The sequence below is a fragment of the Cyrtonyx montezumae genome, unplaced genomic scaffold (assembly GCF_038088225.1).
Source record: "Cyrtonyx montezumae isolate F1298 unplaced genomic scaffold, pur_monq_1.0 scaffold_1, whole genome shotgun sequence".
NCBI classification, from domain to species: domain Eukaryota; kingdom Metazoa; phylum Chordata; class Aves; order Galliformes; family Odontophoridae; genus Cyrtonyx; species Cyrtonyx montezumae.
The window spans coordinates 17,580,667-17,608,659 of record NW_027071825.1 but is presented as its reverse complement, the minus strand read 5'-3'; the positions used below and the strand labels follow the sequence as shown (position 1 = coordinate 17,608,659).

The 27,993-nt window shown below is 36.2% G+C and overlaps 1 protein-coding gene across 3 annotated transcripts; it reads left to right on the top strand.

The window, feature by feature from the left end:
• The first annotated feature begins 51 nt into the window (after positions 1 to 51).
• VCAM1 (vascular cell adhesion molecule 1) lies at positions 52 to 13,267 on the top strand. Of its 3 annotated transcripts, none has more exons than XM_065742345.1 (7): positions 52 to 180; positions 5,156 to 5,431; positions 6,109 to 6,429; positions 7,165 to 7,437; positions 8,457 to 8,723; positions 9,348 to 9,614; positions 11,009 to 13,267. In XM_065742345.1, the coding sequence occupies exons 2-7, from the start codon at positions 5,170 to 5,172 to the stop codon at positions 11,167 to 11,169; spliced, it is 1,551 nt and encodes a 516-aa protein (XP_065598417.1). In that variant the 5' UTR covers positions 52 to 180; positions 5,156 to 5,169; the 3' UTR covers positions 11,170 to 13,267. The 3 variants fall into 3 exon arrangements, with proteins under 3 accessions (XP_065598417.1, XP_065598426.1, XP_065598407.1); XM_065742335.1 differs by lacking the exon at positions 52 to 180 and adding an exon at positions 4,172 to 4,476; XM_065742354.1 differs by lacking the exons at positions 52 to 180; positions 9,348 to 9,614 and adding an exon at positions 4,171 to 4,476.
• Positions 13,268 to 27,993: the final 14,726 nt, after the last annotated feature.

Sequence of the window (27,993 nt, the reverse complement as noted above, 5' to 3'; positions counted from 1 at the left end):
TGATCTCCTACAGAACTTGTTTTCATTCCTCTTTTCTGTTCTGGTTCCATAGGGTCATACATGTATCCTCATGGCTGAGGAGCAAGGTGATGGGAAATAAGAAGTAACTGCTTTCCATTTTTACATGGTGCAGCACATACAAGTGCTTTGGAAAGGAGTTGCTGGAAAGCAATAACAAAGGTTGGTCAGAAGTTCTCCTCACCTTCTTCTTGGCTAGCTTCATCTGATGATGTGAAATGTTGGCCTTAATGAAGTACACAAATTTACTGGTTGGGGTTTCACATGGAACGCTTGGAGTATTAAGTAAATCAGTCATGTTCATTGTTAAGTGTTTTCAGTTTACCTTATCTTGCCATGTGCTGGGTCCTACTCAGTGTCTGCACTTCGACCCTAATTCCATTTCTTCACTGTGACCATGTTTATCTGCAAGGTTGTGATTCCAGGAAGAGCAACTGATGTGAACACTTACCAGTGTATTTGGCTCTAAATAATTAAAGTAGGTTTGAGCTCTTGCATCAAAATTCACAAAAAGATTTTCAATACTCCAGGGTTCATAATTGAATTTGGCTCTTGAGATATACTAGAGCATATTTCAGATTAAAAACTTTTTAACGTATATATATTTATGGTGACAACAGAAGTTCAGTTACTGTAATTGATTTTAAAGGATGTGCAGTAGTTTCACTTCTAGACTCAGCACCACTGAAATGATATCTTCTTTTTTCAGAAATGAAACTTGGAATTTCCACAGCTTTTTTTTTTTCTTCAGCTAGAACTAAGACAAAAGATAGGGACTTTTTATTTGCTGCTATTTTTTTGATAATGAACTTTTAGCTTGTTCTCTGAAATGAAAGAGACAATGCCTCTGAGTAGAAGAAAGTAATAAATTAGCTGTTTCCTAGCCTATGCAAGTTACCACACTTCTATATCATGTTATCTGGCATTTTATTTGTATTCTGGGTGCTTTCTAGTGCTATGCAGTTGAACTAACAGAACAGGAAATGTCATTCTGGTGAACTGGTGCCTGAGAAAGATCAATAAGAAGGTATTTAGAATACATAAGTATTTTAGAAGTTCCAGAAGAGAAAGAAACAGACAATAAATCTTCTTTGTTTCTTTTTTTTTTTAACTTTTTTTTCAGTAGATGACAAGTTAAATGTGGAGCACTATTGTTTGAAGTTACGTGGGTTACATGATAATATGTTGGTGGGTTTTTATTTTCATTTGTTTGTAGCTAGGAGTAAAGTTATAATTCCTGAAACAGACACAACTCTTTAAATATAAAAACCTGCAAGTAGATCTCATCCTTCCCATCCAGGTATGCATATTACAGGGAGCCAGTGATACTCTTCTCCCTGACTTGGGGCTATGCAGAAACTGTGCTATTGTCAGGTGGTAAGAAGGAATTTGAAGGGCGTTAGAGAAAGAAAAGGGTCAGGGAAGTGCTGGGATCCAAAAAGCCAGTAGACAACAAGGAAGGAAAAATAGTGTATGACACATGTAGCAGACTATTGAGTTTGTTGTGAACTGAAAGGCTGAGGTTAGCAGATCATTTGCTGTATAGGGCAGCAGCAGTATTCATACATGTCCTCCATGTTCATGATTCTTCACTAAAGATACTTGATAATAAATGTGCTTGCATATGTTTCTGTGTTGGGGCCCTATATAGAAGTAATTACTTGTGTAGTAGGTATTTTTAGCAGAAATCCCAAAATGTTACTCTAGATGCTGAAGTTCCAGAGGCATTTGATTACTGGCGTAGAAGATAGGTCTGATTAGGACATTTTTCTTCTATCTTTTTTTTTGTTGTTGTTGGGTTGTTTTTTAATCCCCTCTGCCAGGAGAAGAAGACTAACTCTCTTTTTCCATAGGTCCTTGGATGTAAATCACAAAAAATCACAGAAAGAGTGGCAAAGGTTTTAAGAGACCAAATTCTGCGTGACTTTTAGCCTTTCAGCTTTCAGACTAGCCTCCAGACCAGAAGACATAAGAAATGCAGGAAGAGAGTTTGAAATGTTGAATAACTAACATGTTGCGTAATGCACATTTTGTTCATATAGCTCATTTAAGGTATCATGAACTTGAGATTTCTGTTGTCTAGCAGAAATGATGTGAATTTTACCCTAAATATTTAATAGAACTGTAGAAGTATTGAATTAAAGCAAATACTTGCCACAGTTCTGAAATAATTTTCTTTTACATTCCAGAGAATGTCTAAGCTTAGTTTCAGTTCTCACAAGGATGTTTGTATTCTCTAATACCAGGCGAAAAATGTCATGTGCAGTATTTCCAAACTGCCTTCTGAGACATAATTGTTTTATCTTTGTTTGTCCACCAAAGCCTGATAAAAGTCTCTTTTGATTACTAGATATATTGGGAAACATGTATTTACGTCACTGTGCTCAATTCTTTTACTTTCTTGTGACTTTATATTTTAAATACTGGTCACATTCCAGCATTCATTATGCTCTGCATGTGTCAGAGGTTCTTACAGTTGGCCCTATAATACTTGTAAATGTAGATGTACCTCTATTTTTTTATTGTCCTCTGTGATGTTTGAATAAAAAGCTAGTTTGTCTGAACTCTTGTAAATTCCTAAAATTTGTCAGCTACTTTCTGTTTTCAGGTGGTACAACCAGTTCTGAAAACAAGCAAACTTGATACCCATTTTCCTATTTGCAGTTTGGTGCTGAGGATGGTACAGGCAACAGTAAAGTATATGTTCTTTTCAGAATACTAATGAGGCTAACATTTGAGTTTGGGAAAAGAACAAATGTTATGAAATTTCTGAATATCTTAGGAGATCTATATGTCCTTTAATATGTATTGGCTAATCTTGCTCTTTCCTATACTGTCTGAGTTAAATGTAACTACTCAGTACAGTAGTCTTTCTGGTAAGGATGCAACTCCTGTAAAGTTAATGGCAGCTGTCCAGTTTAGTTTAGTGGAAGCTAGAGCAGAGTTATTTCCTGTTCCATGTTATCTGATGGAGGGCTTGATTATAATTTTTCCAACATGCGGATATTGCCTTCTATATTTGTATTTTCTTACATTGAGAAACCAGCTTCCCAGAAATAGGGAAATTTTGCCTTTTCTCCCTCAGCTTATACTGTGATTATTAAGCCATTAAAATGGAGGAGTTTCAACTCTTATTTCTCTCTACTGGTGATTAAAAAGTATTTATTTGCAACTCAGCTGGGAGAATATGCTTTGTTTTAACAAAAACTGATGTCTGGGATAAAATTGCATTCCGTGGTTGCTGTTATCTACTCCAGACAGATTTTGGGTTTTTTTTCTGGATTTTATGAACAGTACTATCTGAACAGTATTCTTCATGAATTTAATGCCAGTTTTGAGTATTTTTTTCTTCCTCTTCTTCCTCTAATTATTTTACTTAATATAAGATCTTTTAGAGTCACAAACATAATTGTCATAATTTGCTTTGCTGTTTCTGTAGCAGCTTGTACTGTGTAACTATCCTTTGATAAGGATGAAAATGTAAGGGCAGTTGCAGTACTTCCATAGTGCTTTCTGGTACTACACTAACCTGAATCTCATATTTTAGAACTAGTATTAGGTTGTTGACTGCATGGCTCAGCAAGTAAATTTCTTGAGCATTGATAGCATTATTAGTTCAGCCTTTATTTTTCCACTGTATTTACTAAATAGCTGAAAAAAGCTATGCTCTTTAAAATCTGCGTTGTGATGACAGTACTTCATAGACATCAAGTATACACTCAAACTATTATATAACAAATGATTTTCCAAACACATTTTAAAAACAAGTATTTTTTGCACTGAATTTCTTTCTGCTTTTATTTAAGTCTGCAGACTTCTCTTAACTAACTTCATTTTTAGGGATTAAAAATACTTAGCAGTGTAAGTAACATCACGTCTAAGAGTGGTAGTAGTCTTCAAAGAAAATACTGTTAGGTAAAACTGTTCTTAAAATAATATTGTGAGAAGTTTTCTCAAAAGATACAATCCTGCAAAAATGTTTGAACTGAAAGCAAATCTGAATAACGTTTCCATCTGAGATTATAGTACCATTCAGTTACTTATAATTACCCACACCCATTCATTTTATCAAATGTTTGAAAGATCAGATCTTGTGTATCTATTTTTAGTTGTACTAAAATGTTGTTATCCTGAGTTCTAAATTTTGTATTTAAAAGAAAGTAAAAAAAAAAAAAAAAATCAGCAGAGGGCGCTGAGCCCACCATACATGGATCTCTTCCTCCCTACACTGGATTTCCCCATCCAGGGATTTCCCACTCCACTTGAAGATAAGCCTTTATAAAGAGCATGTTGCAGCAACTAACAGTTGCAGAGAAGCAGCCTGTCAGGGTACTTCTTTTCAGGAAAGAAATCAAATCTTCTGAACATTATTTTCCTAGGAACAGCAATTATAAATGTTAAAACAGATGGGAAGAACAAGCCAAACTGTGCTAATTATTTTGTATGTATTAACAACTGGTAAGTTGGGGAGATTTATTTGCTTCATTTACTTTCAGTTTTGTTAAACGTGAACTACAGTTTATTATTTTGTTGTTATTTCTCTTTGTTGCATTTGCTTTTACATTTCAGTGTGTGCAGTGTTAATTAAGTAGCTCTTTCAGAATGTCAGGAAGTTTGTTTTTGGCATTTATTTGTAGCTTTTCTCTGCACAGTCACTTTCTCATAGAGTTTGACTAAAAGACTGTCCAGGAGACAACTGCATTTCATCACTGTATGTTTGGTTTTTACTGTCATCTCTGAATGGATCAGTCAAGTTTGTTACTACATGTTCTATTGAAAGTTATTCTGCAGTTGTCATTGCTACCTTACCATGCTCCCCTCCAATGTTACAGTTTTACAATGATATCTGCCTGGTTAGAAAAATTAGGTTGTACCTATACATCTATTTTCACTGACTACATGGATTTATGCATTTTATGCATCTGAAGTGTCTGTTAGGTTTATCTGTCTGTTAACTTAGAAAAAAATGCAATTTGGGGGGGATATTTTGAAGATATAAGCCATCATATGATCTGTATTAGTTTAACTTCCACACAACTGTAAACTTGCAAGGTTATAAACTGGTGTCACAGTAGAGAAAATGGGAAATAAATTTTAACAGTACTGCTGAGTTTGTTTATGTTTCTTCCTCTTGTAGCTAAAGGCTTTGAAATGGAAATTATACCAGCTCACAGAGTTGTTGCACAGATTGGAGGAACAGTGATACTCACATGCAATACTACTGGCTGTGCATTTCCAAAGTTTTCATGGAGAACCCAAATGGACTACCCCCTTGGAGGAATAGTGTCCAATAACAAGATGTACTCTACCTTGACCATGAATCCAGTTAGCACTGAAAATTGTAACGATTATTTATGTACTGTCCTCTGTAATAAAGAGAAAAAGGAGAAGAGTGTCAAAGTTGAACTTTACTGTAAGTAAAAATACTCTTTAAGTAGTATTCATTTCCTAAAAAAAATATGTTTTAAAAGATAAATGAATTGTTCTTAGATATTGTTGGCAGTTAACTGATAGTGCTGGGATAAGGAATCTGATATAATCTGTTTAGCTGATATAATCTGTTCAGCTTTCTACTGCAAAAATAGTATATATTCTCATTCTTGTTAATTCTTGAAAGCTAGAACATAGACTCCCCAAACATGTGTAGAAGTGGAACAAAAACAGTGTGGTTTAGATGGACATAAATGGGAAACCTTCAAGTGCAGAGCACCTAATCAAACTCTTGGCAGTATGTGGGGTGAACATTCAGGTGTCTAAACTTGCCAGTATGAAAAATGAGACGTTACTAGTGTATCTGTTGTTATAGATCCCTCAGCGTATTTAGCTAGCTATGTCACTAATTAGGTGCCTTGCTGGATCTCGTTAAATAATTTCTGATCATATTAAAAAAAATTGTACAAATTTGTTACTTCTTATATATATATTTATAAAGTATCTTTAGGTCTTCATATCAAGTTACGTCTTGTTATAGAGTTGATATAAGCTCATATTCTTGACACCTTTAAACTCATAAAATATCTGGACCTTGCTCTCATGTTGAGTTTAGGGCCCAGCTCTGCTGTTCTAAAGAATTGGGCTTTGTTCTTTTAGCTTTTCCCAGTGATCCTGTCATTGAGACCAACACATCCTTAGTTGTTGGAGAAACTGCCACTGTCATCTGTAAAATTCGTGATGTTTTTCCTTCTAATCACCTGGAAGTACTCCTAAAGAAAGAAGAACATATTCTTCATATCGAAACTTTTGATGGAGATGTCATCAGCACAAAAACAGAAACCATAACTGTGGCGTACTCATTTAATCTTGCAACTGAAGACAATGGTAAAGAGATTACTTGTGTGGCCAGATTACAAATTGCTGGTATGGATTTTGAGCCCAAAGAAAGATTAACTTCTCTGAAACTGAATGCAAACTGTAAGTGTTTTTATATTGGGGTTTTCATATCAAATACTGTTTTATGTTATATTTTGTGGAATGGATTTATGAAGTTTGTGCATTTATAATCTCCACTTTTTGTTTATATAACCTAGTGTCTGGTATCTATATTAATTGCAAAAACATCAGAACTAGGATATACCTTTTATTTATTAAATGTTATCTCTGAGCAAAGTCTTCTAACATCTTTGTGAAACAGATTGTGTTTTCAGGTTTGAAGCCTAGGCTGTATAAGTTAAATGATTTTATTCAGTAACTGTCTGTGAGAAGCCTGTGCACATTGCCTTACACACCCACTGTTGTTCATGGTAGAATTTAGGCTGTCCTTTAAGAATTCATTTGTCACTCTCTTACCAGGGCTCTGGTGTTCAGTCAGAAAGTGAAGATCAAAAGAACAACGATAATATCCAGATAAACCATTATTTTTAAAATTACCTTGGTATGCTTAGCACTTTCAAGTTTATATCCCTAAGCAAGTGTAAGAGTAAACAGAAAAACAAGTTATTTGTATGCATTGTGCCTAGCTTAGCTTTCAAAACTACAATCTCAGGGTCTTATCAAGTCTGGGGAAATTGTTTCACTGTTACTGGCATCCACATAATTCTTTTTTTCTTGGTAGTGCGTGCAGTATAATTCTAGAGAAGTGAATATTAAAGTTGTGCATATCATTCTCCATTAACATGGTGACCTTATCTTTCTTTTGTTCTCTTCCAGATGGTCCACAAAATACTTTCATTAATGCATCTCCAGGAAACTCATCAATGGAAGGACACTCTCTAAAACTCACTTGTGTGACTGAGAGTAATCCACCAGCACAAGTGTTCTGGAGAAAACATCTGGCAAAGGAAACCATTCAGCATTTCATAGAAAACAATGTCCTTTCTATTCCTAATGCCCGTTTCACTGACTCAGGACAGTACATCTGTGAAGTAATTAATCCCGTAACTAAGAAAACTGAGAAAGCAACTGTGAACATTTTTATAGAAGGTACAAATCTGCCCGCATTTAACTATTATTCAGTATCTAGTCTGTGCACTGAGTTGAAAGTTGCAGAAACACTGATAAATCGGAAATTATTGGCCTTTCCTTTTAAGTTTTCAGAATTTAACTTCTGATTCATTGCTGTTCTTTATGGGCTACGGTTTCCATTTTTATGCTGAATTTTCAGATTATTCTCTACTGCTGTGCATTTGTGCCTCTGTACAATTACTACAAAGCAACACACAAAGCGATAAAGGAATACGAACAATTAGTGCAGTGGGGGACACTTATTGGAACATTCCACATTGTGTTATTTCACTTTTTCCATACTTATTTTTACCACACGTTTGCAGTCTTCACAATTTAGAAACATCACGGTTGGAAAGAGGAGAATTCTCCCCTCACTATAAGGCATTGTGTCTACCGTGTCAAATTTTCTCCTTAAAATAATCCAAGGAGGAGGGTTTTTCCCAGCAGAGCATTGTATAGACATGTTTTTTCCTTGAACTGTTGTAGAAGGTTAAGTGAAGAGTTCTGCAATATTTGAAACACATGCATGACAAGAGAAAATGGAGTCACAGAATGGCCCTAGTGCCACTGTTATTTAGGTAGCTTTAAATAATAAATAATGAAATTTTTAGTACAGATAACTTATATGGAGCTGAATTTCCATTGCATGTTTTTAAAGGATGCGTGAGACAAAGAAGCTATGTGGAGATGTGCCTGTATTCTCTTCTGTTGGTATAGGATCCAGTTACCATTGTACTATGCGAACAGAAAATACTTGCTTCAGATTTTATGTGGAGAAGATTATATTGCATCTTTGGCTTTCTTTTCAGTTACAACTTTCTATCTTGTTCTTGCAATCTCCATTCAGTTACAGCAGTTTCATTTTAGTAGTAAGCATATTCTTCTGCTTCAGCCCTGCTGCTGCTGTTTGTTGTGTGATATCAGGAATGGTGTAAGGCTCATTTCTGACACTAATCCATCTCTTCAATTTATTCTTCTTTTTTTTTCTTTCGTAGCTCCACCAAAAAATACAACACTCACAGTTTTTCCCTCAAGTTCAGTGAAAGAAGGAGAAAGTGTTACCATCTCTTGCACAGCTGCAAGTGTCCCAGCTGTTCAGATTATCTTAGAAAAGAAAATTGGTGATGTGGTCACCACCCTTAAAACAGAAGATGGCAAATACACCATAGACAAGGCTCAGCTAAAGGATGCAGGAAAATATGAGTGCACATTCATTAATAAATTTGGAAATCATTCTCTGGACGTAGAACTTGTTGTCAAAGGTCAGTTAAAATAACTACTGTATAGAGTTAAAATTATAATTTGTTTTAGATGGATGAGGTGACAATGAAATGTCTTTACAATACTGAGATGAGTTGCACTTGTGGTAAGATATTAGTGGTTATAAAATCTTCTGTCTGGAATTTCAAGCATAAAATAAGTACTTCTTCAAAATATTTCATAAATTCACTTCTCCCCCTGACTCTGAAAACAGGATTTAAAATTGTGGAACCTGGTGAAAAGATACTATTTTAGGACTCCCTCCTTCGCCTTTTATATTTCTTTTCTCTTGAAAGAGCACACCAACCTCTGGGTCTGTTGACCTGTGTCCTTTCATGAACTAAACTGAATGAACAGCGAATTTAAAACCAGAGAGGAAGAAAGGACTCAGTATAATGTAAAAGATATGCAAAATACCACACCAATTTATAAAATGCTATTTCTGTCATATGCTATTAATTGCACTGTTTTAAGGGTAGCTGGTGACAGTAGAGTCTAAAACTATGCACTTGAAGATTATAGTGAATGCATTAACTGGATTAGTACTTTGTATATGCAAACTTTGTGAGATTGTTTTGTTCTTTTTACTACCATTTCTGCTAAACTTTACCTTTGTTTCTTGTCAGTTCCTCCTCAGAATATTACTGTGTTAATATATCCATCAGAAAATGTTGAAGAAGGAGAAAACGTCACTATTATGTGTAGCACATACAGCAACCCACCATCGCAGATGATCCTGAAAAAAGTTAATCAAGATAAAGAAATTATTCTACCATCAGTTAATGGGACCTTTACACTCTACAATGTCACCAAAAATGATACAGGCAGATATTTGCTTGATGTTTTCAATGAGGTTGGAAACAACGTCAAAGTGATAGAGATAGCTGTTTTAGGTAGGTAAATCTGTTGCCTAAATTTATTTTATTTAAAAGTTGTAGTAGATTTTGTGTCAGTGTAGGCAGAACAAGTTCGCGCCTAATGCTTGCACGAAAATATTGAAGTTAACCTAAAAAATAACCAAACTAACAACAGAAAAAAAAAAAAAAAAAGCAACCCAAAACAACCCAAACAGCAAAACCAAACAAAAAAAAATCAAATGAAACAACTTCTTATAGCATGGATGTTGTCTCTGTTACATGAGTTGGTGCTGTAGCTTTAAGGATAGAGCCAAGAAAAGGTGGATTCTAGACTTTTTTCTGTGCATTTTGTGAACAGTGAGACAAACCCAGAGAGATCACAGAATAGTAGGGGTTGGAAGGGACTTCCAGAGATCATTGAGTCCAACCCCCCTGCCAAGCATGCCCGCTACAGCAGGCTACACAGATAGGTGTCCAGGTAGGTCATGAGTATCTCCAGAGAAGGAGAATCCACGACCTCCATGAGCAGCCTGATCCAGTGCTCCTCCTACTGTGAAGAAGTTCCTTTGCATATATACAAAGGATATGCTCCAGTGCAGGATATGCTCCAGTTTATGGCTGTTTTCCCTTGTCCTGTCCCCACAGACCACTGAAAAGAGGTTGGCCATGGCTCTTTGACTCCTGCACTTAAGATATTTATAAACATTAATAAGATCACCTCTGAGTCTTCTTAAGGCTGAATAGACCTGGTATGCTCAGCCTTCCCTCATAGGGGAGATTTGGAGATGCTCCAGGCCTTTTATCATCTTTGTGGCCATCTGCTGGACTCTCTCCAGAAGATCTCTGTCTTTTTTGTAGAGGGAGCCAAGCACTGGAAACAATACTCCAGATGAGGCCTGTCCAGGGCAGAGTAGAAGGGGAGAATCACCTCTCTTGACCTGCTGGCCATTCTCCTTTTAATGCATCCCAGGATTCCATTGGCTTTCTTGGCCACTGCTGGCTTATGGCCACCTTGTCGTCCAAGAGGGACCCCCAGGTCTCTAAATATTGAGCTTGTTAAGCATATACTTCTCCTGAAGCATTATGTTTCCAGGAGGTGGAAATATCCCTGTATTGTTTACTGGGTGAAATACTTAGTATTCTTGCAGAATTCTTCAGGAACTCGGTATTCTTCATTGTGATATCAAGTGTGTTTGAACTTGTATAGCATATTCAAGACCAAGAATCTGGCTACGAATTATAATGGTACTGTGGAGTTACTAAAGAAAAAAGAAACAAGGAAAAGTCATTGAAATGTGCTTTGTGGAAAAAAAAAAGGAAAAAAATGTTCCAATTGAAGTTAATAATAGCTCTGTTTTTATTTATACATTAAAATTTGTATGAATCAGTTTTTACACAACTTTTTTTTATCCCTTTGTCTCTGTTTTCAGGAAAATTGGAAAAACCAGATGGAATTATGCCCATGATTATTGCATTCTCCTGTGTAACAGCAATAGCAATACCTGTGGTTGCAATTTTGATCTACGTGTCAAGACAAGCAAAGATAAATGGATCCTACAGTCTCGTTAAAGCATTGAGGCTGAAAGTGTGATTGTGTGAATAGTCTAAATAGTTCATAATAAGCAATATTATTTATTGTTGTGACTCTTTCTACGCCTATTCCAAAACATATGGTAACAAACAAGTGGTTTGAGAACACTACCATATGATAGCAAATGAAATTTGTGTGCACTTTGAGAGGTATTTCAGAATTAAATTAAAGGCTAGCATCCTGTCTTAGGAATAGATACAGCACTTCTGTGTTGAAGCATGCTAAACCAAGAGTTCCTTGGAGAACAGGTTTTGTACATAGTGTATAAATCATTACAAATATGTTTAACTGAATATCAGTTTGTAAAATGGCAGTCTCTGCAGCTGTACATAGACGTGTTAATTCAAAAATATCAATTAGCATTACTTGAACTGATCAGTTAATAATATTTTATTTTGTATTATTCTACAGATTGAATGTTTGTATATAATATAATCTTTCTGCTTGTGGCAGTGTTTGGGAAATGTTCTCTTTTCACTTATTTTGCCTTAAACTCTGTACTTTCAAAGAAACTACACAATCACTGAGTTATACACATCTGATTATTTTAAATTAAGATCTCAAGACTCATTTGTGAAGCATTATATTTTAGTTAGTAAATACATTATTATAAATATTACTAAGGAAGGGGCTGGGATTATAAGACAGTTCTAGGACAGCTGAAGCATTTTTGTAGGAATTAGTCATTCACAATCAGTGACAAAATTCTGCTGTTTCATAATGAACCAAATTAGAACCTTTATGTAGAATATAAGCTGCCAGTAAGTATGCTTTAGTAATTTCCACTACAAAATACTAGCAATGTGTTTCTTTTAAATCCCCCTACTGATTCTTGCTTAATATTTTGTCACAATACTTGCTTTCATACTTTCATTCTCAGAAATCACCTGCTGTGATTTTGTTAGTTGAAAATGTAGTTATTTTTTACCTGTGGACTTTCTTTGGTATATGCAATGAAATCTTGGGATAGGTTAGTATTACTAAAGAGAGAGATTGTGTAGTTCTTTTGCATATTCCTGTGGAAGGAGGTATTGAAAGCTACTATCCTTAGCAACAGCAGGTTCAGGAGTCATGGGAAGCCTTCCTGGGAAGGGCACAAGCGAAGCAGGGAGTTACCTAAGCAGAGAGACAGAATCAATACGACTTCAGCCATGATGGTGGTTGCTTCCTGAAGTAATGCCCTTCCCAGGCTGGCTGCTCATTGTGGAAAACCAAATCACTTGCCTGACAGTCAATGCCTGTGTGCTTTACCCTGGTTAGTGCCTCTTTTCACCACATCCTCTTTCCAGTGCTGGGAAAACGCCTACAAGAAAAAGCATGTCTTCTGTGCAGAGGCCAAGATGAGAAGGAATTAAAAGTCGAATTTAATGTTATTCACCACTATGTCCTTGCCAGCAGTGCTGCTTTGACTCATGTGGTTAGTGATGTTCACTGAAGATAAGGCTGTATGCGGTACAAAGCAAGATTAAGTGATCAGGCATTGAGGTATTGGAGTACATTTACCCCCAAAAGCCCTAAGCCACTGTGTTAGGCACAAGAAGGTGGTCCTGGCTGCTCCAAACATGCATGAGAGTGCAAGATCAGAAATATATATGAAAGGAATTTCTTCATATTATTTGCTATTTACAAATGATAGAAACTGGCCCAACAGCTATACAAATGCAGATATCTTTTGATAGCTGGCTGCAGGATGAGGTGGGGATCAGATCTCTATGTCATCTTCACAGCATGTTCAGAAGTGTTTTCTGAACAGTAAATCAGTTCATGTAGGGTCCTGTGCTTGTCTACAGTTGGAATGGGAACTTTGTAAAGTGGGTGTGTAGAAAAAAATTGAAGTATGGACTTGGCTTGGAAGAATATGAGCTTGAAGTAGGAGGGTGAAGAAAAGATTGAAGAAAGAGGAGGAGGAGGAGAGCTTTGACAAGATTCATGACATAAATTTCTTGGAGGAGATCCCAAGCAGGTTTATTCATAATGTCAGGCATATCTCTGTACTGACTTGTGAGCAAACCAGAAAGTATATATTTTTTCCCTTTGTGAAACTTCAGTGCGTACATATTTTGTCTACTGGATATAATTCTTGTTGCTGGAGGACCTGGAGGAAAAGAAAAAAAAGACAAAATGCATAGGGTGTTTCTGATTGGAGAGAAATCTAAAGAAAAGAGGGGATGTGACTGAAGTTTTCTAAGTTGAGAAGGCAGTTGATAGAACAAGTATGAAACTGTTGTTTGGTAAGTGCCAGGTCTGCAGGACCCTCAGACAAGTGCAAGACTGGTTTAAGAGAAATAATGGAAAGTACTTCTTAATGCAGTAAATAACTGGAAACTGCTATTGCAGGGGGTTGTGTTAAAAGACAGTATCAATTGGTTTAGAAGGGAAATGGGGAAAAATAGAGAACTGAAGGATCAAAAATGAATACTAAAGGGAATAGGCAAACATTCCTCAGGCCAGTTTTGCATGCTGACCTTAAGCAGTCACTCACTGCTGGAAACATGGTGCTGTAGTGGAATGATTGGTCAGACCTGGAAAGGCATTTTTGCCTTATGACTTTGAGTGGGCTTGAGTGGGGCCTGCTTGGGTAAGGGGTTTATATGCTCTTATGCTGTTTTCCTCTCTTCTGTAGTCTCTTAGAAGGAATAAAAAAAGGAGAGATGAGTGGTAGAGAAATACAAATCATCTTGCAACAGCACTTCTGCACTATTGTATTTTTTTCTGGAAATTCCCCTCAAGTTCCCAGTATATTTGTGATTTAGATGCAGGCTTTTAATGTCTACATGACTTGCCTGCCCTCTCAGAGTCTCTGTACTTAATAGCTAATTAAGTCAACAGGGGGTTGATCTTTGATTTCACTAGGCCAGTTTCTTATCCATAAACATGAAGTGTATAAGCAGAGATTGCAATGTTCATTTTTAGGAGAGGCTGCTATTGTGTGGGTAGAAAACTTCCTTTCCTTGAAATTATAAGAACCCTACCAGGAAATCTCCTCCTCTACAGCCTGATTTTTGGTATTTCCCAGGGCATTTCTTCATTTGTGCAGGAGCTTGTTTTATGGAGGTTGAAAGTTCATTGTCAAGTAACTTATCTTTTTATTGAAAATCACAGAAGGATTATTACTTCTCCTTGTGCTGTCTCTCATCAAGCAAAATGCAGAGCCTCTGCCCTGACAAAAAGGCATAAACAGCAGTTCCAGCCTAGCAAGTGCTTTCAGGAAGGGTCTCAGCTGCCTGGAGGTCTAGGTAAGAGCGCTTGCCATGGGGCTTACCTTTATGACTGATTAAATAATCTGTAGAGCAAGGAACTGTGAGATTTGCTCAGGTTTTCCCTGCAAAGTTACCTCATAACTTGTAGAGTTGCATTTTACACTGTCAGCCTGTGCTCAGGCACACCAGTTGTCCGTGTTTATCCCAGCAATACTATGGGACAGTGCTAAATGTTAAAGGTAAAATGATTCTAGATTTTTTAAAATGATTACAAAATCCATTTCCCTGTAGCCAGCTTGAGACATGCTTCTCTTAAAATGTAAAGTTCAAATAGGAAAAGGTAACTTTTTAAACACTTGGGGAATACTTTCAAATGATTTTGTAGGTATACTGAAGGTATACTGATATTAAAACTTATCTCCCATGACATAGGTACTAGTTTAATTTGTCTTCGTATTATGCCTTCTTCCCCACAAGACAATTTCTGTACAATATTCTGTAATCAAAATCTCTCTTATCTCTTTGATAAGCTCCTTTCATGAGCTGCTTCAAGCCTACCTTTCTCTATAAAGTTATTTCTACGGTGCATAATAATCCTCACGGTCTTTTCTAAATCTGCTCAAGTACTTAAACATACCTTTTATGTTAGCAAAAGAGTGGTATATGATCTTGAGGACTCCTCCATATTTTAGACTGTAATAGTTTTTTTATCATTCTTCCGTATTTGTTAAGGGCTTACAGTGGTAGAGACTTTATTAGTATATTAGTTTGAACTTTATTAGTTTATTAGTTTTAACTGTGATGTAACTCTGTGTTATGGCTACCAGTTAAGCCACAAAGCTTCTTTGCTGTTGCTAGTCAAACTCAGTAGATTGAACTAGGGTTTTACATTCCCATGCCCTTTGGTGTGCATAAACAGAAAGCAAACCATAGCACTAGATATGTTAGCACTACTTCTAATGTGCAGCTGAAAGGAAAACTTTAGGAAATGGCCTTGAGGTATACTGGCATTGTATCTTTACCTCCAGTGAATGGGCTTAGCCTCTACAAATAATAGTTTTCTTGCTTCAATATCAGAAATAAAAATAAAACAGAAATAAAACTGCCTACATTTTAAAAAATGAGAATAAATATAGAAAAATAAAGTAAAATTTAGGAACGCATTGTCTCTCTATATATCCAAGTACCATAATACTAAAGTGATGTAAAATGGAGTAATTCTTCCCAGTTGAATAATTTATTTAAGCACTCCTGTTTGAATTGATTAAAGAACATAGTTTCTTTGGAGAAATTGTGACAGCATTGGCATAAACCACTCTTCCCAAGTTGTCTTAAATTTAAGTAAAAAGCGTAAACGTGGGAAAACAGTGCTTCTCATACTTTGTCTACCAGCCAAAAAAGTGGTATAGCTGTAGAAGAAGCTGAAGAAATGTATAAGATGCAAGAGAATTTATTTCCATATCTAAAGGTGAATCCATAGGCTGAACATTCTGTTCTCAAAACACAGATGCTTAATCAGATCTATAAACTTAGTTCTTCTTTGACCTGTTCCCTGTTTTGTAGCAAGTAACTGTGGTGTTGTCAACTGAAAAACACACTTTACCAGTAGTATTCATGTATGATTATTCCTTTTTCCTTTCCTGTGTCAAGCTCGCTGTTAAATCAATAGGCTGGAGCTGTATAAAGCTCCAAGATCTCAGCTTCTGTGAATGTGAAAAATCTCCTGGTAGTAGTAGCTGTTGTGGGTTTTTTTGTTAGCAAAGCCTTCTTTGCAAGAGGCAAGTGAATTGGATTATGATCTGTCCATCTGTTCAGTCTTGGGCATGATTGAAAAGTGAAGGTAAGTACTAGCTAAGACTTAGGTTTGCTTATCTCAAGGTTTCTACCATTTTCTATGAGTGTATACATGTAATTTTGGAACCAGACCCAGGAAAGGAGGTAATAGGACAATTCTAGACAGAAACATTCAAAGGGAAACAACGTTTACTATGATGTAGAGCTGAAGAGCAACCACATTGGTCAGACTGACATATTTTAACCTGAAGTGTGTAAAAGTTAATGCCTAAAAAAATGCTGTGAAAACGTGAAGTGTATAGTAACATCTTCTCCAAAAGCACTCCCCACCTCCAGTTCTTGTGAAGCTCTGGGGCTTTTTGAATTTGCTTCTCTGCATTCGGTACTTTGCAACGGATTTGTTTTCAGTTTGTTTGTTTTGCCACTTGATATTACGAAAATTCTCAGCATCCAAAACATTTTTGTTTGCAAGGGAGTAAACACCATTTTGCTGGGTTCAATATCCTGTGCTAATTGTGTCTGAGAGTTTGGAGTTTGTTTTATGTTTTGGTTTGTGATCTTTTCAAAATGAAGGACAGCTAGGAGAAAGTCTGCACAATCTTTCAACACTAAGCTATCCAGATTTCTAGATAATGTCATGGACATAAGAGAATGTAACATGAAGAACTCTGCATAGTATTGCTGCAGGCTGTCAGTAGCGGGAGGGAGGGATTTGATAATGATCCCACAAAGTGTAACTAGAGGGCTAAGTGTGCAGTATTTATTAAGGAGTAATTCTCCATGCAGTCTTTATTGCCAATTACTGTTGTTAGTGTAGTACAAATGAGTAATCAGAATTACTTTCACATTTGAAGAACTCTGACTTAGATATTTAGCATTCAAATTGTTGGTTTTTTTTTAAAGCAAATGTAAGCATATTGACTAATTACTTTTAAAAATAAGGTACCATTTTGTATGATTTATCAAAATGAATATGTGTAACAATAAACCAACAGCATGCAGCGAAGATTAAACAAGAGCTCTTTTTGTTGGTGCCTTTTAAGAGTGTGTAATCAGAACTCAAGTCTGTGACATTTGAAAAGAAAAGGTGTCAATTCTGAACTACAAAATTAACATCCCTGCCTGTAGTTAAATGATGAATAACTCTTTTTAGTTGTATCTTTCTTGCAGTTAAACTGTCAAGCATGGAAGTATGGAAAGCATGTGATTTGAGTGCCTTTTAAAAAGATCCATCCTTTTAAAAAGATCCCATTTTCTCCTGGAAAGAAACAAATCTGCAGATTTGAGAAATGGAATGTAGTGCTGCGTATCTTTTAGATCACCTTGAGATATACTGCATACAAGAGTCATACACAAAAGCACATTACATTTCATACAAGTTATTAATGCAATTCTTGATAATTCTTTAGAAGTTATGCTGTAGGATTTACTAACTTTAAAGAAGTCACAATTAGATTGAATAAAAACATAGACTTTTTTGAAGAATATAATGACTACAGATTTAAAAGCCAAAGTATGCAAAAGCCTACTTTTGCATGTCATGTGATCTGTTCTGCAACTTGAAGATTGTAATCTGCAGGTATGTTTAAACACTGTTGTCTGACAGATAAAAAATGCATCTTTGAAGGGCAAAGTGTGTTTTCTGATCTGATCATAGTCTTTCTATATTCTTCCAGGGCGTAGAGAGAGCAGTGTGTTGCCAGCGGTGTACAATAAAAAGACAAGGGATTACTTACATTCAAAAGATAGAAGAAGGGAAGTTCCAGTTTTATGTGAGCCACAAATTGTTCATGGTAATGATGATTCAGTATTCAGAACAGGTTACTCAGCAGCTGTAGAACTTCTGTCCTTGAGGATTTTTGCAATTGGACTGGATAAGACCCAGAGTATCTTAATCTAGTTTTAAATTTAGCTTTACTTTGAGCAGAGTACGTGGTAGTTTCCTGTGGTCATCCCATCTTAATTTTTTCTGTAACTGTGTTACAGAGCCTTCCATAAGTTGCCATGGCTTGCTTCATAAGGTACAATGTAATTGCCATACAGGATGAAATAAAAAAACATTCAAACATTTCTTGATGTCACCTCGGAAGGCAGCCATAGGAATAGCTGCTTTTATGGTATTAAGTGTTTTTCTCTCTCCAATATAATTTGCTTTAATTTCAGTCTGCAGGCATAAGCCTCTCTTCTAAATCACTCTCTTTCTAAATCATATGTCTAAATGTCCAGTCACTTTGTAACTCCTGCTGAAGTACTGTCTTCAATTGCTTCCTGTGGATAACAGTTGCAGTTTAATTACAGGCTTTGTAAGAAATATTTCCTTTGATCTGTTTAAGATACTTCTGTCCACTTGTTATTGACACAACAGAGAGACAAAAGTCTGCAATCTACCATTCTTCTGCTGTCCATTAATGTATGCAATTCTGCCTTTTTCTCAGTGAAAAAAAAAAAAAAAAAACCACCAGTGAAATATCTCTTTTAAGTGTTTATGTTTAGAAATGCTTTTCATTTGTCAGTAGTTTCTGTAACTCTTGAAAATTTCTGGTATAGCTAAACCTTTCATAGGTGGTGATCAATCTGGTACTTTTATTCTAAATGAAGCCCCATCGTTTTTTAACTTTAAGGAAATAATAATTTTGTTTTTATTATTTTCATTTCATTCCTTTTATAAGCTCATATTATAGGATGTGGCTGTCTAAGATCAACAAAGTCCTGCTTATTCTGAAAGAGGATATTTCATTTTTCCCGTCCCTGTTCACCCATGGTAGGTGAAAAGGAATCATAGAATTACTCAGGTCAGGAAAGATCTTCGAGATCATCGAGTCCAACCTCAGCCTCACCAAACTACCCTAACTCTAACAATCCACTGCTAAACTGTGTCCCTAAGCACTACATCCAGATTGTTTTTAAACAGGTTCAGGGATGGTGACTCAACCACCTCCCTCGGGAGCCTATTCCAGTGCTTAGCAACCCCTTTCTGTAAAGAAGTGTTTCCTTACATACAGCCTGAACCTCCCCTATCGCAAGTGGAGGCCATTTTCCCTTGTCCTGTAACCTGTCACCAGTGAGAGGAGACCCAATTACCTCAGCAGTTCACAGCCTCTGTAAATCCATATCCTCTTGCTTGGTGACCTTTTCTTTAACCGTAGATGCACACTCAGCAGAGGTCTTTACAGAGCTTAGAATAGTGATTGTTAATTGCCTACTTAGGAAAATGCATGCTAAACTTATAGTGGATTTAATAAACTTGTCTAAACGGTCATTGTTCAGCATGTCACCCAGCAAAAATTTCCTGTAGGAAATTGAAGGCAGTTAGCTTCTCTCTGCAAGTCTTTGATATTTATGAAGCCTATCCTAGATTTTCCAAGCTTACTGTGAAATATCTTCTGTTTCTGTGAACATTTTAAATGTATTTGGTAGCCACATTTTGGACTTCCTTTAGAGTATCCTTGACTGGAAACTACGTTTAAGTGAAAAGAATAGAAGGTTGTCTTAACATTCTCTAAAATGTAAAGATCTGCATTGTAGAAAGAAATGGAACTTGTCAGAGATTATGTAGGATACATGATTCCCTTACAAAGGAAGGTGTGATGTGATTGCACTGTAGTTCTTTGCATCCGTATGCCTTTCCCTTTCAGGATACTGCAAATGGCATTTAGGATTAGCTATCTGTAAATCACCATTGTTGTCAGAAGCCACTTAAAATACTTATTTCTCACTGTGGAATTTTAGAAGAACTTCTTGTGTGAGGGAAGGTCAGAATATTTTGTTTTTATAAGCATTGAGTAAAAGGGAAAAGTTTTCTAATACTAATAGATTTGTACTTCTACATTAGTGTTAGATATTAATAGATTGTACCTAGTACTAATACAGAAAACACCTTTTCTGCTCCTCTCCTATTTTCAAGTTTGCACTGTTATGGATTACCTGTTTTGTGATCATCCAGTAACATTCCATGTGCAGCCCTAAACTCCAGTATGTATTTCTTTGTGTTACTGAGATACCACTTTTTCAGTGTGTTCCTCCTCAGCAACAGCTTTAACCAACAGGCAAGCTGGATAGAATGATTGGACGCTGGGTACACAGGACAAACCCAAGGCTGTGAGCTTTGTCACAATGTTTTAGTGTTCATTGTCCCTGGAGAAGGCCTGCAGTCTGGATGGATCCTGGTGCTTTCCCCACGGATATTGGTGAGCAGATCTGAAACTGTAGATAAAGATGTTATCCAAGTTACTTTCAGCAGTTTTGCTGTACAAGTGAAACATACTGTTGTGTCAGCAGCTTCCCAGCATTGTTTTGAAGCAGTAATTTGGCTAATAACACATACTGTTTCTGTCATCCTGTATTCACTCACTTGCTCAATAAGAAAACAGAAAACAAAAAAACTTGGTATCAAAACCTATGACACAAGAACATAAATCTGCAGATTCGTGCTGTTTGTCTTCCTAGTTTCTTCTCATAAAGAAATTGCTTAGAAAATATTTTTCTTGTGATATCTAATTTCACCTGTTTTAAACATGTATCTGTATAATATCTAAATTTCTAATGTCAACTAACTGATGTGTCTTTTTAGAGAAACATGATAATGCATGACCTGACAGCCATACTCGCAGCTGTTTAATTCCCTGACTTAAATTTGGGTGTCACCATCACCAACAGTATTATTATTTGTTTCTAAGTTTAAAGTTTTTAATTGACTCTGTTCTCATGCAGTTGCAAAGCTGTCCCGGGATGTTCTTTAATGGATCCTGAAACATAATTTTTGACTCTTATTTTCTATAAAACCTTTTAGAAATTGAGTTGTCTTCTATGTCCTGCCTTGTAACACTGCTTTATCTTCCAGACACAAAGAGAACCTTCATTTCTGTAAATCACTTTTTAGCCATTAAGGGAAAGGTGATGGGGCAGAATAGTGCGCTTCCTCATACAGTAGCAGTTTGAGTGCAGAGTTTGATCAAGTTTTCTTTAGTCTGTTTTGGTTTTGTTTCTGTTTTTATTGTGTGTGTGTTTGAATTTTGCATATCATGGTTTAATTGAAAGTCTGTCTTAATTTGTGAGAGAAAAGCCAGTCATGTTATCTTCCTGGATGAAGCTGGTAAACCTCTATGATCTAATGCAAGTAATTTGGTGAAATTTACATCACAGATGCCTAACTTCAGCAGTTTGAGTGTAGTTTTAGGCATACTCTGAGCAATACTTTGTCACCGGTACAAGGAAATCTGAAAGGAAAACATCCTACTTCCAAATATGTCTATTGTCTATGGTCCAATGTTTGTTAAGCTAAGGACTGCAAGGTAGTTCCAGGCCTCCATAAGTTTTCATATATATAATGTGAATAGTTTTGCTAGAATGGTGTTTGACTGTGTGTTCTGGGCTTTTTTTGTATTGCTTGAGCCAGAGCTCATAGATCGTGCACCTACACATTAAATCTCACTTTGTCTAAATTGGTTGAGCCAAAGACTTTCTAGGAGGATTGACTCAGGCATAAGGACAGCCTGGCTCAAATGAAAATCTTATCCCTCTAGGTTTTGTGGGTGCTGCTGGCTCCAGAAACCTGAGCAGAAAGTCAAGCACAGCTACAACATGACAGGTGTAAGCATATAATTTCTTTCAATTTTATGTTGTTAAAAGAACAAATCACTCGATTAAAAAAAAATATATACCTGTAGGAGAATGTATTTCTCCTCTGTAAATGGAGAAATAAGGTGAAATCCCATACTGCAATATTTATTCAATTTCATAAGATATCATTTACTGTAGGTAGCTCCCCCTTTTGCAAGCATAGGTTAGTGCTTTATTCCTGGGACTGTCTCTCCATATAAATGAGCCTTTGTCAGTTAGACTACAGGATAGGCTTGGAGAGATGTCCTTGAATGCTTTTAGCAGCAATTGTTGTAGTTCACAGGAAGTAAAATGGTTTTGCAAGGACCAAGGCTAGCTGGAGCCAGTCTGTACTTCTAATTCTGTAGTTTAACAATACTATGGCATTGTAATGCTTCAGTAAGCTGTTGTGAATGTAAAAGGAGGGAGAAGGTGGGAAATTAAGGTAAATTTTGTGGGACAATGAGAAAAAGCTTACAAAGCAGGAAAAAAATTAGTTGAAAGCAATGTACAGCAGATAAAATAGAAAAAAAAAAGGAAGAACAAAATGTGACTTTTTTTTTTTAATTTGATCCTACTTGTCTTAAGTTCTCTGTTCTTCTGCAGCTGAGTCTGCAAGCTGGAAGTGCTTTAATCTACAGTGCAGAAAATGGGCAACCAGTTTTTCACTTCTTCACAGATTCATGTTCTAGAACTAGTGATATGAAAAAAGAGAATGGTGACTATGGAGTGAGAATGAGGAAAAAAAGGAAGGATTATGTCAGAATGAGACTGTAATTCAAACCTGCTATGTTTCAGAAACTTCATAGTATGTCACAAGACCACGGGGTAAACTGCATTTTTTGCTTAGTTTTCCTTATTATTTTCTGCTGAATTTTGGACTTATTTATGTTATCCACTCTGCTGATGTATCCAGGGCTGGAAACAGGTTGTCAGTGATTTACTAGAAACTGCACTTCTTGCAGTGATGTAGTGCAAAAAGCAGCTTTGGGGAAGCAGTTGAATTGCAGTGGCTGACTGAGACCCAAACTCTTGGAGAGTGAGAGGCCTGGGCTTGATCTCTAGGCTCTCTATCCCCCCTGTGAACTGTGGAGCAAGAAACCACCCGAAGTCTTGCTAATTGCTACTGAGACCTAAGCAGGGAACAATAACTGGGTATGTTTGAGACTCAGTTCTTCCTGCAGGTCTGAAGGGACACTGTCCATCCATTTGTGACCTTGTAATCTGACAGACCATCAGCTATTCCATCAGAAGGATAGAAGGAAACACTTAAAATCAGGACAAGTGGTAGTTTTCCTTCAGTGTACAAGTTAAAAGCATTGTGTGAGAGATAGGAGCTTCATGTTTAATTTCTTCCTCTGCCAGAAAGGATTTAAAAAGATTTCCCTCCAAATGTCAGTAACCACTAGCTATTTATCAGGCTGTGGGAGGGAGGCTTTCTTCTCTTCCTGCATAATTACCAGAACAGCACAGGCATTTATGTGGAAGAAGGTTTCATTGGTTCTGTTTGAACACACTGGAATTATCGCTGGAAACACACATCTGAATTCTGTTTAAATGTGAGTTTGAGCTTGTCTCTTGATTGAGTGGCAAAGCATTTGAGTTACGCTTATTTTACAGAGCACATATTACACAATAAACAGGATACAGAAATCTGGCTTGCAGTCAGAGAACATAAATCTTTTGGTCCTGGAGGTCACCATCTTCTGGGACGGAAGCAAACAAATGTGCCCAAAAGCAGTTTCAAAATTATTTGTGCTGACTGGCCAAAATATGTTAAAAGCAAACTAGCTCAAAATCACTTCAATCTTTTCTCTATGATAGTACTTATTGATTTGATTACTGTAATTGCTTTCTCAAAATACAAAGGATTAAGTATATTTTTGATGATATAAAGTATTCTTATTTAGTATATGACTTTTGGAACTATATTAACATAATATTCTATTTCATTACTGCTCGTCACATCTGGTTTCAGCTGTGTTTGTTTTTCATGCCTTGTAGGGTTTAAGCCTCAGCTTAAGAGGAAATGGGTCACTCTCTGACAGCTGCAAACTTCAATGGGAGTACCTCTTCTAAAAATGAGACAATACAGGCGTAGATAGATAGATAGATAGGCATGCATTGCTTTACCTGTGCTACTGAAAGGTACAAACTCTTAAATAAAACTTCGCTTCAGTAATACGCCAACTTTGAAAAGTTTGTTCCAGCTGTCATTAATAAAGTGAAGGAAATTTGCACACTGAATGATTGCATCACTTAGCCACCTAGGTCTTCTCTTACCTTCCAGCAAAATCACAGAATCATAGAATTGCTCAGGTTGGAAAAGACCTTCAATATCATCAACCTAACCATACTACCCTAATTCTTATAACCCTCTGCTAAGTCATGTCCCTAAGCACTCCATCCAAATGGATTTTAAAAACATTCGGGGATGGTAACTGGGGAGCCTATTCCAGGGCTTAACAACTCTTTCTGTAAAGAAGTGTTTCCTTATACCCAACCTGAACCTCCACTGGCACAACCTGGGGCCATTTTCCCTTGTCATCAAGGGGAATCAGCATCTTAGAGTGATATTTTCTTTTTTGAAATTGTTTTTTTTTTTTTTTTTATTTAAGCTATTACAAATAAATAACTAAAAAGTAGAGAGCTAGGAATGATTTTCAGGGATTTTTACTCTTTGTTATGGAAAAAAATGAATGATATATTGAGTTCAGAAGGCAATTGTTGTGTAACAAAATCGTTGGTGAAGTTGAGTAGCTGCAGTTTAAAGTTCAGATCTGTCGTGCAGGGGGTAATAAAGAGATGAAGGGTTTGAACGGGTGGAAGGCCTGGGATTTTCTGGACTTTACAGAAAGTAATTATTTTTTAATTCTTCCTTTGAGCTCATACAGTTCAGCTAAACTCCGGGTTTTCCTTTACAGTTTTACATCTGATTATTTGATTACGAAAGTAAACTCTCCCACATAGAAGAGAATGCTAGCAATCTTGTTCTGGTAAGAGATATTTATGCAGCATGCTCAAATCACTTAATGGGGCCATGTGCTTATCCTCATTTCTGATGACTTGCCCACTGCCTAAGGTCTGTCAGCACATGCTGATATTCAGTGTTCAGTATTGGGCCAGTGCTTTCCACCACTACTTCAAAGTAACTTCTTTGACTTATTTGGATATACTGTGAATTTAATAACAACAAATTGAGAATTCTATTTAGTTATTGTTCGAAAGTGGAATTTTCAAATTGAAGTTCCCTGTTCTAGTAGATAACGTATCACCATAGGATTATCATTCTGGATTTGGAAAGCATTGGGCAGAAAGACTCCTGAGCAGAGGAGAGGCTATAAAGCTACTAAGAGGTATCTGCGTGGTTCAAAAACTGGAAATCACACAGCTTATAATGCTGTAAGCTTCTCCATACTCTCACTTGTTAAGGGTTTGTAGCTTTTAAGTGGACTTACCAGCATGTTTCCTAAACTCTGAACTTTGTTCCTGAGTATACCAATAAATCTGGGATTAAAGAGAAATTCTGGTTCTGTTTAATTTTACAGAAGTCCATGCTCCTAGTTGTTTTAGCTCAGCCTTTACAAACTTTTCTGCTGTCAATAATTAGGGAAGTAGTAGTAATGCTTTTCAGTTTACCTATTTTATTTGATTTTTAGATAGATTTTCTTCCTGTTCTCTCTAATAATGAACACAATGATTTTCTCTGTTTGCATTGACTTGTTTTAAATTCAAAAAGATGTAGTGCTGCCTTGACCACTGATGTCTTATATGAAAGGGTCCAAAACTGGATGCAGCATTTTCAACATGGTCTAGAAAAACAGTACATACTTTACTAACATTTTAGTGAACAGACTGAAATGTGTAAGCTCAGAAGAGAAATAGTTACCAGCAATTTCCAGAAGTAGATTTAAGGGTGAGAGAGCACAAGGTTCAAAGATATTCTTTTTGACAGTAATAGAGTTCAGTGAGAACAGACTGCAGTATTTTCTGTCTTTTACTGCATTTTTTTTAATTATTTTGTTTGTTTGTTTGTAATGCTGCATATTCTTATTCTGCACTTATTCTTAGTTTTCATACTTTGGTCTCAGCATATCTCAGTATAGTGGCTTTCTCTGATCATTGTGTTCACCTAAACACAAGTCTCCTTCATGTAAATACACTACAGACACAGTTGGAAAGGATTAATCCTGTTTCTTTGGTATATAGAACTTCTGAGTCATTGCCACTAGTTGTTTAAGCATTATTAAAAGTAAGCGCTTTAGTTGTATCTAAACACCCACACTGAAGTTTTTATATAAGATTCTAATATGCCCTATTAGAATAAGAAAACCCCATGCATATGTGTAGAGCAGGTGAAGCATGTCTCATCTCTTCCTGGACAAAAGGTTAATACATTCTTACAAGTGACTTAATCCTACCTTAAAAACGATATGGTTATAAATTGATAGAAATGAAAACTAAAAGGCGTCAAGTAAAGCACTGTAATTATTATTCATAAAATGCAGGAAGTTTTTTAAAGAATGGTAGTTACAAATTGCATATAATATGTTTTTCTGTATTAAGCAGTGTTATATATAACTAGTGCATTTTTTGTTTAATTTCCTTAGGGTTCTAGGTATTACTGAAGCTTTCCTGTTCTCAGCTGCCAGAGTGACCTGAGGATCTGAGATTTTCCCTGTAAAACAGGAATTTTCTGAGTAAGGTAGAATCAATTATATTGTTTTCTTCTGAAAAAATTAGTGAAGAACTTATAAATTGCTATGCACACTTTCTAATTCCTGTAGCAGAAAGTAACTTTCCTGTAAGAAACAGTATCTCAACTTAAGAAAGAAAGAAGGAAACAAACAAACAAAAAATAATCCCTTTGCTACATTAAATCCCCACTCTGCAGTTTGGCTCTGTTGGACAAGGCCCTCAGCAACCCAGTTTAACTTCTAAGTTAGCAGTACTTTGATGAGGGTGTTGAAATAAATCACACGCAGCTATCCCTTCAGCAGGAATCTCTCCAATAGAAGAAAATTAGTCAAATGCAGTAATTCTTTGGAATTGGGGAAAGAAGTTAACAGAACAAACAAAAAAGCACAGAAAATAACTGTTTGGGAGTTTTTTTTTTTTTTAGGTGTTTTTTCTTGTATTTTTTGTTTGTTTTCGTTTTGTTTTTAGATATGTTCTTCCTAAAGGAAACACTGAAAATCAGCAGCACAGAGGAGTGATACAGAGAAGTGCTGTAGATCCTAAGAGTTGAGAACGTGTCGGACATAATTCAGTGGGTATCTGCTGCCCCCTTCAGATTATTCACGGTAAAAAACTATTTCCAGAGAATATTTTTAAAATCAGAAATTATTAGCAACTTTTTTTTTTTTTTTGTGCTAGTTTCTGATAGAGGAAAAGAACCATGGGAGCAAACAGATGTTTAACTAGATTGTTGATGAACATTTTCTTATACCAGTAGTGCTGTTTTTTTGACATTTTTTTTTCCACATTAACGCTGATATGCAAGACAGACCTTCAGTAGCTAGGTTCAGTAGTCACAACAGAGAAAAAGATCTTAAAGCAAAGACTGAAGGGTGTGGGAAACAGAGCAAAGAGTGAAAGTTGGGTGAAACCTGGAAATCAATTCAAGCTTTTAGAATGCATTTATATATTTTTGGTTAAGTCATTCTAACTTGGTTATATATACAAAACAAGATAACCCATCTCTCTATCTTCCTTTTAATTCAGAATAAACTTTCATAGCAAGATCAAGGCCAGATTGACAAAAGTTCTTCCTTACCTAATTCCTAAACTGTATAAGGATAACACAACTGTATTTCTGCCTAAATACACTTGTATGTGCACTGCTGTGTAGAAACATGAATATGTGTATATATACACACAAATACATATAACAGCTCCCTAATCTCATCTGAAATTTAAGTATTTTCATCAAGAAGAAACGGCAGCTTGATGTAAACGTAAATCCATTACCAGTAGTAAGCTAAAAGCAACAGTTGTACACATGTACATGGAAGAACAGATCATATCATAGTTGCTATTTTGTGTTTGAGATGTAACATGGTACATTTTCTAAACTTGCCTGAGAAGATTTATATAAAAGAAGAGAATATGTAAAAGAAAATGTATGCATGGGGTATTCTGATACTACAAAGGGAAAGAAATTACATTTCAGAGTCTGTCAATCTCCTCAGAATGCAACCTGTTGAGGTAACAGCAAAAATAAATACCAGGC

Excerpts from the sequence above, each read along its gene's own strand:
- VCAM1 (XM_065742335.1), top strand. The coding sequence starts at position 4,413 with ATGTTAAAACAGATGGGAAGAACAAGCCAAACTGTGCTAATTATTTTG. Across the intron at positions 6,430-7,164 it reads TCTGAAACTGAATGCAAACT|ATGGTCCACAAAATACTTTC; the intron begins GTAAGTGTTTTT and ends GTTCTCTTCCAG. Across the intron at positions 8,724-9,347 it reads CGTAGAACTTGTTGTCAAAG|TTCCTCCTCAGAATATTACT; the intron begins GTCAGTTAAAAT and ends GTTTCTTGTCAG.